A 12915-nucleotide genomic window follows, 5' to 3' on the forward strand; every position below is an offset into this window, starting at 1 on the left:
AACTATGAAGAACAAAGGTGAGGGTTCAATAATTTTTCGTAACGCTTCTAAATAAGTAAAAAAAAGTTAGAACTACGCGACACATTGCACTTAAAATGCTGCCTATTTCTTCAAAGTATAAAATATCTGAAACACAGAGTTTTCTTGGGACATTGGGAAACCTGGCTATAGTAGCAGCATGATACTTTCGAACACTTGCTTACAATTTTTTTAACCTTGTAGTTGATCAACAGTCATTTACCATCGCAAATAAAGTTGGTGTATTATTCCCCTTATGTTCGCAAAATTTCACCTCAGTTGTAGATGTAATTATGCATCATAGCCTTCTAAGCTTTACAGCCTTCGAAAAACAGACTGATAACGCTATGGACCACTTGCACACATATTCTGCTAGAAAATGCGCATTTAACTCACCCATTTGGATCATTGCCTGCACATTGGCCATACTGCGCCCCTCATTTCTCCGAGATATAAAGATATATATATATATGTATATATATATACCTACGAATCTGTTAATACATGAAATAAAACGAGTAATTATCTGCAGCATTTGCATTTAAAGCAGGAAAGCGAAAGTTTCGCAACGCATTGCGCTTAAAATTCCCCCTATTTTCACGGGAATTCAACCATCTTTTCTACTGTTGTTTTAGGAGTCTGGGACACATTTCTATTAGCGGCATTACGACGCCCTGGAACGCTTCAATGAGTAACTTTCTACAAAGGCTGTAATGAACCTAATACTCTTAATCTTAATTTAATAACCTAATATCTCGCTGGCCTATCAGAACATTGCTTCGTACTTCGAAGACACTGTGCCCCGAATATTTTACCGAGGATACCGGGGAGAAAACTAAATTACATGTATCACGCATACAATTTGGTAGAAATCGATTATTCAGTGGCTGTTTTCAGAGCCCATAAGCAACCTACACAGAGCAAATTTTCAGTACGCGTCACCAAAAAGTGGCCTTCATTTTTTCAAAATACTAAATATCTGCTTTTCTTCCTCCTGCCGGGAAACATGTAATAGTGCAACTCTTATCTAGAAACCACCTGAAAATTAAACCGTCAAAGTAAGAAGTGACATTTGCCTTTAGAAAAAAATTGGTACTCAAACGGCTCTGCACGTTCGACTAAGGTCATTTTCACGAGCCTATCTACGATAAGTTGTGATAACACAATTTATTTCGACAGTTATGCCTGTAAGAGATTGATTAGACTTTTCATGATGATAACATACTGACACTGCAACGCTTTGTAGGCTATCTGTGAACAGAGATAAATAGCTCCAGCATTTGATAATCTTATGATTTCATGCCGTAAGGCACACAATCACTGGGCGCGGCTATTTATAGTGCTTTATCCGAACCTCCCCCTCGCCCGCAGGTTAAATGTAGCGAGCTGAATCGAATACGGACATAGCGGTTCCCCAAAACTGGGCATTATGCAAGTTGCGCAAGCTGACACTTGTTACGGCGGGAACTGACCAGCGCGAGGCGTTCTCCGTAACGCGAACGTGTGTGGTCAGTCCGTTCGCTACAGGGGGTCCCGAGGAGGCACAAAAGACAATCCTCGCTGTCCAAGCAGAGGATGCGCAGTAAAGTATTATGTGGTGGCTCTGCATTTCCCTTGTGGCTTCTCTCTCTTTCTCCCTCTCTCTATCAAGAAAGAAAATTCAGCTTCAGCTGTATTTTGTTGGACTTTCCGGCATGCAGCCGAAGGTGGCCAATTTCAAAAGTGGGGGGGGGGGGGGGGGCATGACATACTTTGCCCCCACTCACATTTGAGAGGGGGGGGGCAAGGGTGCACTTGCCCTTTGCCCCTATGGTAGATACCCCTATGAAATTATTCCGTCTCGAATCAGCGGCAGATGTCTTGGAAAAGCCAGCGCGCAAAACATTCCACGTGCACCACACCACCACTGCGGTTGATAGACAGCCGTGAAAGGGGACGCAGTACACCTCGCCTTTGTGGTGACTGACGTACTACGGCACAAGACCCTGGGAATATCCTTACGAACTTGTACGACCAAGGTAACTCAGAGTGCACCGCTGCCCACCTGGCTATATCCCACGTGCCATTGCGGCAAGTCTCGAGCTGGCATGGACGTGTTCTCGAGATGCTGAAGCCTTCGTTGACGATATGACCGGTTGGGTCCACACATCCGCCTGCTATTGAGAGAAAAAGCGAATCATTAATCGACAGTATCTACTACAACACCAAAATTAATGATGTGAGCAGCGCGAGGAACGAGGCTTGGTATAATATGGCGTAAGGTACAGCCAATAACAGCACTTTACTCCTCTTTCCAGGTTATTTTTAGAGCGATAGCTCTACTGCTTTAGCCACAAACACAGAAAACGCCTGGTTCCGTAAGTCTGACCTTCAAGCTCGGCCAAGACCAAACTGGTACTTAGCCTGCCCCTACCGGCGGCTGCCGTGTACGCCGCGTGAGCGCCCATATCTTAAAAGCCACCTGCGATGTAGACAAAGTGCGCGATCACGCGGGCATCTTCAAAGTGATCTGCGACGTGCACAAAGTGCGCCGAGCGCTGTTAACTTCGTATGCGCTGTGCTTTCAACGCTTAGTTCGCGCTGAAGCGAGACGCAGCATGAAGTTCAATTCGCTCGCTGCTGCTGCCGCGCCGAGCAGCGCCTGTGTGTTGTCTTGCGGTGCAAGTGTAGATGCGGTAGTTCATTACAGCACCGAGCAGCGACTGTGTCCTATCAAGCAAAACCGTGGTATTGCTCGACAAACTCGGTTTAACCGCGTTCAACCACGACGTTTTTTTACAGGAGCCTTGTATGAAGAATTACATTATCTAATGGTTATGTGCAACACAACACGCGCGTTGCTTGCAATTCAGTGATAGCGTTAAGAGCTGTGCAGCACGAATGGCAACCTACAAACTTTGCAGCTCTGAATGGCGGAAGTCCAGCGCGCCCTCGGCTGGTATGTATAAATTTAGGGCAACACATGCACTCCGAAATCCGAAACGTAATCGAATAGGATAAAAACAACATTATTAGCAAGGAAATTCAAATTTCAGATAATAGACAGTTGTAGCATACCGTGATTGCGATCCGTTACCGCGAGGAGGCATCTGCACATGTGCGAGCCATCCTTCCACTGCAGCTGATACGGAGCCTCCTCCGTCATCATCATCATCATCCTGGTTATGCCCACTGCAGGGCAAAGGCCTCTCCCATACTTCTCCAACTACCCCGGTCATGTACTAATTGTGGCCATGTTGTCCCTGCAAACTTCTTAATGTCATCCGCCCACCTAACTTTCTGCCGCCCCCTGCTACGTTTCCCTTCTCTTGGAATACAGTCCGTAACCCTTAATGACCATCGGTTATCTTCCCTCCTCATTACATGTCCTTTTCTTGATTTCAACTAAGATGTCATTAACCCGCGTTTGTTCCCTCACCCAATCTGCTCTTTTCTTATCCCTTAGCGTTACACCTATCATTCTTCTTTCCATAGCTCGTTGCGTCGTCCTCAATTTAAGCAGAACCATTTTCGTAAATCTCCAGGTTTCTGCCCCATACGTGAGTACTGGTAAGACACAGCTGTTATACACTTTTCTCTTGAGGGACAATGGCAACATGCTGTTCATGATTTGAGAATGCCTGCCAAACGCACCCCAGCCCATTCTTATTCTTCGGGTTTTTTAAGTCTCATGATCCGGATCCGTGGTCATTACCTGCCCTAAGGAGATGTATTCCCTTACCACTTCCAATGCCTCGCTACCTATCGTAAACTGCTGTTCTCGTCCCGAGACTGTTCAATATTACTTTAGTTTATTGCAGATTCATTTTAGACCCACCCTTCTGCTTTGCCTCTCCAGATCAGTGAGCATGTATTGCAATTGGTCTCTTGACTTACTAAGCAAGGCAATATCATCAGCGAATCGCAAGTTGCTAAGGTATTCTCTATCAACTTTCATCCCCAATTCTTCCCACTCCAGGTCTCTGAATACCTCCTGTAAACACGCTGTGAATAGCATTGGAGAGATCGTATCTCCCTGTCTGACGCCTTTCTTTATTGGGATTTTGTTGCTTTCTTTATGGAGGACTACGGTGGCTGTGGAGTCGCTATAGATATCTTTCAGTATTTTTACATATGGCTCATCTACATCCTGATTCCGTAATGCCTCCATGACTGCTGAGGTTTCGACTGAATCAAACGCTTTTTCGTAATCAATGAAAGCTATATATAAGGGTTGGTTATATTCCGCACATTTCTATCACCTGATTGATAGTGTGAATATGGTCTATTGTTGAGTAGCCTTTACGGAATCCTGCCTGGTCCTTTGGTTGACAGAAGTCTGAGGTGTTCCTGATTCTATTTGCTATTACCGTAGTAAATACTTTGTAGGCAACGGACAGTAAGCTGATCGGTCTATAATTTTTCAAATCTTTGGCGTCCCCTTTCTTATGGATTAGGATTATGCTAGCGTTCTTCCAAGACTCCGGTACGCTCGAGGTCATGAGGCATTGTGCATATAGGGTGGCCAGTCTTTCTAGAACAATGTTCCCACCATCCTTCAACAAATCTGCTGTTACCTGATCCTCCCCAGCTGCCTTCCCCCTTTGCATAGCTCCCAAGGCGTTCTTTACTTTCAAATTCCTCTAGGATTTCAAATTCCTCCAGACTATTCTCTCTCAACTTATCGTCGTGGGTGCTACTGGTACTGTATAAATCTCTATAGAACTCCTCGGCTAATTGAACTATCTCATCCATATTAGTAAAGATATTGCTGGCTTTGTCTCTTAACGCATACATCTGATTCTTGCCTATTCCTAGTTTCTTCTTCCCTGCTTTTAGGCTTCCTCCGTTCCTGAGAGCATGTTCAATTCTATCCATATTATAGTTCCTTATGTCAGCTGTCTTACGCGTGTTGATTACCTTAGAAAGTTCTGCCAGTTCTGTTCTAGCTGTAGGGTTAGAGGCTTTCATACATTGGCGTTTCTTGATCAGATCTTTCGTCTTCTGCGATAGCTTACTGGTATTCTGTCTAACGGAGTTACCATCGACTTCTAATGCGCACTCCTTAATGATGCCTATAAGATTGTCGTTCATTGCTTCAATACTAAGGTCCTCATCCTGAGTTAAAGCCGAATACCTGTTCTGTAGCTTGATCCGGAATTCCTCTAGTTTCCGTCTTACCGCTAACTCATTGATTGGCTTCTTATGTACCAGTTTCTTCCGTTCCCTCCTCACGTCTAGGCTAATTCGAGTTCTCACCATCCTGTGGTCACTGCAGCACACCTTGCCGTGCCCGTCCACATCTTTTATGATGCCAGGGTTAGCGCAGAGTATGAAGTCTATTTCATTTATAGTCTCGCCATTTGGGCTCCTCCACGTCCACTTTCGGCTAACCGGCTTGCGGAAGAAGGTATTCATTATCCGCGTCTTATTCTGTTCTGCAAAGTCTACTAATAACTCTCCCCTGCTATTCCTAGTGCCTATGCCATATTTCCCCATTGCCTTGTCTGCAGCCTGCTTCTTGCTTACCTTGGCGTTGAAGTCACCCATCAGTATAGTGTATTTTGTTTTGGCTTTACCCATCGCCGATTCCACGTCTTCATAAAAGCTTTCGACTTCCTGGTCATCATGACTGGGTGTAGGGGCTTAGACTTGTGCTACCTTCAATTTGTACCTCTTATTAAATTTCAGAACAAGACCTGCCACCCTCTCGTTAATGCTATAACATTCCTGTATGTTACCAGCTATATCCTTATTAATCAGGAATCTGACTCCTAATTCTCGTCTCTCCGCTAAGACCCGGTAGCACAGTACGTGCCCGCTTTTTAGCACTGTATATGCTTCTTTTGTCCTCCTAACCTCACTGAGCCCTATTATATCCCATTTACTACCCTCTAATTCCTCCAATAACACTGCTAGACTCGCCTCATTAGATGACGTTCTAACGTTAAACGTTGCCAGGTTCAGATTGCAATGGCGGCCTGTCCGGAGCCTCCACGCCGAGCTAACTGCACATCCGCGAGTTTTTCCCTTCTTTAATTCTTTATAGAAAACTCATAGAAAAAGAAATTGCCTCAGATTATGATAGCTTTTACCTCTGGTATGCGAAAGCATGCGCCAAATAAGCAAATAAAGAAGTACCCAGTTATGTATGTTATCGGAAGGGAACTGAAAACCGCCTTGATTACTGATTTTCATAACCTATACGGTTTCCAACCAGTGATAGGTGGATACGAAAAAAAGAAGCTTGTGCATGGCATTCCCATTAAAAAAGCGCCCGCTGGTCGTTTACGTAAACAGAAAGTATGAGGAATTGTTTTAGCAAACGTGAAATGCCCAGTTCAACTCACGGGTTAAGGCCCCGTCGTTCTGCAATGGCAGAAAGCGGCTTTCACTTCTCCCGAATACGATGGCAAGGAAGACGGTTGCCAAGCACAGCAGCCTCGTAGTCATCGCCGATAAGGGGATCTTCACCGCTCCGGTAAGAAAGACTGTAATTGGTGCAAGTTGCACAATGTACATGGACACGCACGTGTAAGCTGCTCACATTCGTGTTTGAATTAACCTCGAATCAAAGCCAAGTGGCGGGCCTTTCTTTTATTTTTTCTTACAAGCGTTATCTCTAAAAAAAATGTTTGTCCCACATTTGGTACAAAGAAGATACTGTGGCTGGCACTACCGCGCAACTGAGTGTATCAGCGGTCAGCCCGAAATGAGTTCGCTGGATGACAGGGGGAAGTTGTGGAGCTGTGCGCCTCTCTGATGTCTTTCCTCTAGTTGTGAAAAGCGCCGATTATTTATCCACTTAAAAACGAAACATCGTTTATGTGCTGGAAACTGTAGGGGAAGGATATTCTGCCAGTAGTGCCTCTTCAAGCAATTAGACTGACTGCCTCACCAGCGGAACTCGTGAAAATATCATGTATCCGATCACACGTTATCAGATATAAAGCACCTCTAGCTGCTAAATGTGCTTACTCATACCGCTGAGCGATAAGTGGTTGAAAAAGAGTTACGATGAAAGGTAACGGCGTTTCTCACCTTGAAAACAGCGACAGCTAACTTCTTCTTCTCTTAGTGTTTCGGCTTGCCCAAAGTTGTTAGCATATAAATTCGAATGCACGAACTCGTAAGATGAACAAAACTCATCTGTAGTTTGCGTGTGCCGCCAACAAGGAAAATAACAGGGATTGAAGGCTGTCACGTGACGTAGCTGTTTGTGTGAACGGACAGGGGTCACGCCCAGACACCGATACCGTGCGCGACGGCTTTGAGCGACGAAACGGGCCGCCGCGCGAACAAGTCACTCGTTCTTGTCGCTCGGTTCTGGAAGCCCAGAATTCATCGCCCGGAAGTGCTATGAGCGATTAGCCACTAGCGCGAAGCCGGGATTGGATGTACATCCACAGAACGCCGATAGGTACATCAGTCAAGTACTACCGATTGTCGCACGGAACTAGCAAATGATTAAATTTTGGTACGCGCAAGGCTAAGAACCTACTGCAAGACCTTTAGAAATATTTTACGCTGCTCTTTAAAGTAAAACACATTAACCTAAAACACGGTCACGCCAGCTTCAGCGCCTATTTGCTGCCCTCATACCGGCAACACCTTGCGAGACGTCGCTCAAAGTCGTCGTTCGCGAGCGGTATACGACTTGTAGGCGACGTGCGAACGCGAAAGCCCTCGCGCCGCTTGCCGGTGCCGCGGGCAAGATTGCTCGCACTTGATGCTTTCCGGACAACGCTACGGCCTTTCCCGTTTACCCCTCCGCACCGCTATTATTCGGCATCAACGAGGCGAACCCGAGCACACTTCCTGAACATGTGCGCGTCATATGCCTTACGTAACTAGTATACTATTTTAAGATGGCGGCGCTCTGGCGAGGCGATCAACAGCGGCGTGCAAGATGCCGCCTGCGGCAACACACGTGACTCTCGCGACAGAGCAGAGACGGCTGAGCACACGCCTCGAATGACGGATCACTCCGGTCTGCTTTCTTTCGTTTCTTTTTCGTCTATGATCTTAACGGTTCTCGAACTGCCGCATGTACCGGCGGTACCAGCACACACTGCAGTCAGCAGCCCGTCATCGATATAGATATTTTTTATGTGAAAATTATGTACGAAAGTATGCGCGACGTGCCACGCACACCCTTCGAAGTGCCAACGAATAATTCTTGTTCAATGAGATTACTTTTATAGATTCGTATCTCTGGGCATCTTCGTAAAAAAAACGGGCGCTTGCACTTGAATTACCTCGGAGGCCTCAGCTGCAGAGCTACGCATTTTTCCAGCTTACTGGCTATTGCACGCAAGCGTGAAGTTGTCGATAACGGTGGCTAAAGTTCTAGCGACAACGTGAGTTTTTCCTTGCTCCTTAGCAACGTTCTTGTGCAGCAATGTTCTTTCTTGCATTTTTGAGATAATAATTATGTGTGTTGAAAAAAAGTCGCATTCTCGCACCTTGTGCAATATCTAGCGCAAGAATTAACATTTTCGTAAGAACAAGATAACACGATTTCACAATAAGACAATTTCACGATAACACAACAACCAATTCAGTTTAGTAAATAATCATTATAGCTTACTTTCACTGAATTTCCATTGTTCACTTCGCCGCAGGACTCTAGAGTAACGTATAAGCCTAGAAAATCGCTTCCTCTCCTCCTCACAATCTGCCAACATGCTTATTTTTCTTTTGCTTCACGGGAAGGACCAATCAAGACAAATTTTTGTTACCTGCATCAGAACAGACTACTGACGACACACCTTGGGTAAATGTGGAACTAGAGTTCTTTTCACGCAAGAACGCGCCACCGGGGCAGGCTTTGCTCCAGCCTTCTACATTGCATATTCAAAGCACGAGCTCTTTGCACTACTTTCGAAACACGCGCTGCCGCTGCTTGCGCGGCTTCGAGTGGAAGCGGAAAATAGGGCACGTGGTGGCTCGGGCGGTTCAGCCCTTGCAAATTATACGGCTGCAGACCAAAGCAGGTGACTAAACGTCGTTGTGAATGATGAATTAAGTTGAACAAATGCCATCAGAGAAGTCGGCTTGTATCCGCCTCTCTCGTAATTAAGCTCCATAAAGTAGCTTATCTCAGTCTTGACATGGGCTGTCGGAGGTATCCAGTTTTCGCACAAGTTCACAGGTGGCGCCTGAAATGCTGGGAAAGGCGCGCGCGTAGCATGCGACCCTGGCTGTAGAAAAGAAAACGCTATTCGTCTGGTCCTTGTTTTGTATTTTTGAAGGCGCCTGGTGTACATGATTATCATCGCCATCGTAACTTATTTTCTTCCTCTAGGGGCCACCGTAGCCCATCGAACCAAATAAGAATGCAAGGAGTTGCTTATTCAACACATCGCATGCAGCCAGCGTGGACTGAGTTTCTAGACATAGAAACTGGCTCGGCAACCAGACGGTTGCCGAGCCATGTGTAATTAAACAAAAGGAGTAATTGCTAGCGAGGGATATTTGAGACAAACAACAGCGTAAATACCGATAAAAACTGAGAAGAACCAGACGCTGGGATTGAAAATGTAGTTCTTTTTTTTATATAGTACCATTACATATATACAGTAGTCTTTCGTTAAATCGACTCCGGTTCATTGGATTTTTCGATTAATTCGCTCAAGACTGAAGGTTCCGGCCAGCGTCCATGCATTTTTTCTATGGGCCCAAGCATCCGTTATTTCGTTTCCTAAACTTGCACTTCGCTGAATAATTCGAACTAGACCAGCCAGCATGCACGCACCTGATCCCTATGATGACCCCAACAGCCACCCTGTTACTGGCGCTCTCGGCAGAGCTTAGAGGACAGCGAATGCGTTGAACACACGTCATCTACCGTCGAAAACACCTATTTTTGGCCTGCCCTAGCTAGAATTTTTAACCAATGCGGGTAGCTCACAATGCTCGATCAAGGCATTTACCCGATTATAACGCACACTTTTTTCCACAATAAAACTGATCCGAATACCGCCTTCGCGGCATTTTATGCTTTTCTGCATAACAATACTTTTCGCGGCGAAGCTGACTTTTAACAAGCCGCCGCTGTACAACGTAACCTAGATCCTCGCCTATTCTTCTTCTTCTTGTTCTTTCACAAATAGGGTGCGCGTTAGATTTCTACTTTGCTTTGGAACTTTAATATTATCTCTACTTCAGTTTTCTCCTTTGGACACATATATACCAGCCGCGCGTTAATTCGTGGGGCTTGTTAGAATGACCAAATACGGCCGATTATATCACCTGTGTGTTTCTATGTTTTTTCTGCCTATTGTTTAATTCGACCGACCGGATAATTCGATCAATTTAGTCGGGTCGAATTAATAGAAGTCTACTGTATGTATATATGGTTGCATCCGAGCACACACGCTTTGAAGGAAAACAAGACGGGAACGTCCATGTTGCCGCAATGAGATTTCTAGCAAATTGAAGTCGCTGTTCGGACAGGTCTTCCACCCCCTCCCCCTATACTAAGTGAACGATGTGTCGTCGCAGCTGGCCGCTATTATAAACTTCTTAATAAGAATTCACGCTCGCGACCTTGGGGTCCTTATTGTCGGCACGGCTACGGACCCTATAAGCAAACTCATCGCCTCCTATAGGGCAAGATATCGTTTTATATTTAGTTGACGTGTGCTGACTCTGACTTGAAGTGCCCTAACTGCGATGGGCTGCACGAGGCAACGTCGAAGGACTGTCCAAAATTAAAGACTGAAATGTCCGTGCTAAGGAAAATGGTACGAGATCGATGTACACACAGAGAAGCGGCTACCAAGGTCCACCGCCGCCAGAGGCGCTCACGTAATCGCAGAAGGAGATCAGCATCGACAACAGGACAACCTGTACACCAGGAAAAGTCGTCACGCGCTCCTGCTTGTCCTCAAACGTCAGAGCCACCTTTAACCACGTCTACTCTTCTGGACACCAAGGACACTACTATATGGCCTTCCCTGCCATCTCGGAGTACAGAAGTGCAGCCGGAACGCCAACGTGAACATGAACCTTCATCTTCGGATGGGCAAATCAAGGCAATGCTTGCACAGATGATTCGTTCCTTGCGAATGCTGCTCATCGGAGTTCAGACGCCCGTTGCCAAGGCTGCGGTGCAAATTCTCGAGGCACTAGAACCAGTGCTTGCTGCTGTATAAAAGCTAGCAAACGCCATGGCATCATCAACTCCAAGGCTGTCACTACAGGAAAGGATAAGCGCTTCCGTAATATTCCAGTGGAACGCACGAGGTCTACGGAGTCACCTGGGATATTTTAAACAGAGAGTGCTCAAGCATCGGTTTCCAGTTATCGTAATATGCTAGCCGAATATGTCATCGCCATTTAGACTCTCTGGATACGAACAATTCGCGTCTGGGACAAGTGGAAATACTAGCAAAGTTTTGCTATGTGTGCGATGTGACCTGACGTATTCGCTCAACGAAGTTCCGGTGCATAACAGCAACGAGTACGTCTCTATAACACTGAAGCTAAAGCGCCGGGTAATCTCGATCATCGGTGGCTATATTTCTCCCAGGGGAAGATTTGACTCTGGATGCCTAAAACTTGTTCTTGACTCTTGCCAAGGACCTCATATTATTGTAGGCGATTTCAACGCGCGCCACCATCTTTCGGGTAGTAGGATCACAAATATTCGAGGAAGTCAACTTCTTAACTTCACAAGCAGCAATGATCTCACCATCCTGAACGACGGCTCACCAACATTTCTACGTGGAACAACGTACAGCAGCTGTCTCGATTTAGCTATCGCTTCACGATGCCTTTCGTCTTCTGCTACCTGGTGCACAGATGCTGAAACGTATGGCAGTGATCACCTACCTACTTATGTACAACTGAGATAGTTTACAAGACTTCCAAGTTCTCATACGCGACGCACTGACTGGGATGCCTTTCAGAACAAGCTAGAAGAATCCTGCAACTCTATAATTTCACCGAAAGAGATTGAAGAGCGCATTACAGCAGCAATCCACGCAACAACATGCATCATCCAAACATCAAATTTAAAAACATCCGTTGACATTATATATGAAGAGCTGCGGGCTGTTCGTCGTCGCGCCGAGAGGAAATACAGGCGAACTAAATTGATATCAGGCTTGAGGACGTCACGCCATGTGCAAAAGAAAATTCAAAGATACTTAGACAAGCTCGACAGACAACGTTGGAGGTCCTTTTGCACCAGCCTGGACCCAAGAAAACCGTTGTCCACAATATGGCATGTTGTACGAGCACTACCATCTTCTCCACAACAGCTACGTCCCTTCCGAGCTTTGGCTATCATCCAGACGCGCAGTGAGAAGGAAATCGCGGAAGATTTCTGCATACACCTCTCTGGATCTACAACATCGGTAGCTTCAGTGCTCAGGTGTGCTCCTCCAACAATGGACGATCGTCTCGACCTCCCATTCACGCTGCAAGAGCTACGTGCAGCGATTTCCTCTTCAAGACACTCAAGTGCGCCTGGTCCTGATGGCATTACCTATTCTACCTTGCGCCATCTAGGCCCTCGAGCGACTGAAAAGCTTCGGGCTTTATACAATCTCTCTTGGTCCTCGGGAACTGTGCCTGCACACTGGAAGACAAGCAAAATCGTGGCATTATTGAAACCAGGCAAGACACCCCATGCTATGCTTTCCTGCAGACCTGTGGCACTTGCCAGATGAATAGGTAAAACCATGGAACGCATGGTTTTGACGCGCCTGGAGTGGTTTTTGGAAAAGCGTAATATATATCCAGACGCAATGACAGGTTTCCGAAAGGGTTGGTCGTCAATCGACAGCGTCATTGACCTAGTAACAACCGTTGAACATCAGAAACGTCGCCGTCGATTAACGGCTGCTGTCTTTCTAGATATCAAGGGTGCTTTTGACAACGTTCTACATGATGCAATTTTAAATGCCC

The 12915-nt window shown here is 45.9% G+C and overlaps 1 protein-coding gene across 6 annotated transcripts in view; it reads right to left on the reverse strand.

The window, feature by feature from the left end:
• Positions 1–12915, reverse strand: part of LOC126531844 (uncharacterized) — an 80042-nt gene that overhangs the window by 15101 nt on the left and 52026 nt on the right. For 3 of the 6 annotated variants that reach the window (XR_008612788.2, XR_008612787.2, XM_072288486.1), the window contains 2 exons: positions 6348–6488; positions 2063–2174 (listed from right to left, as the gene is read on the reverse strand). The exons of 1 other annotated variant lie outside the window; for it this stretch is intronic. Coding sequence is in view for 1 of the 5 variants with exons in the window: in XM_072288486.1 (XP_072144587.1) it covers positions 2063–2174; positions 6348–6488 (253 nt within the window). In the remaining 4 variants the exon portion in view is untranslated. Of the gene's footprint in view, positions 1–2062; positions 2175–6347; positions 6489–7038; positions 7249–12915 lie in introns of those variants that run through there. 2 more of the 6 variants (XR_011894860.1, XR_008612789.2) reach the window with 2 other exon arrangements.

Source organism: Dermacentor andersoni, chromosome 5, assembly GCF_023375885.2.
Source record: "Dermacentor andersoni chromosome 5, qqDerAnde1_hic_scaffold, whole genome shotgun sequence".
Taxonomy (NCBI): Eukaryota; Metazoa; Arthropoda; class Arachnida; order Ixodida; family Ixodidae; genus Dermacentor; species Dermacentor andersoni.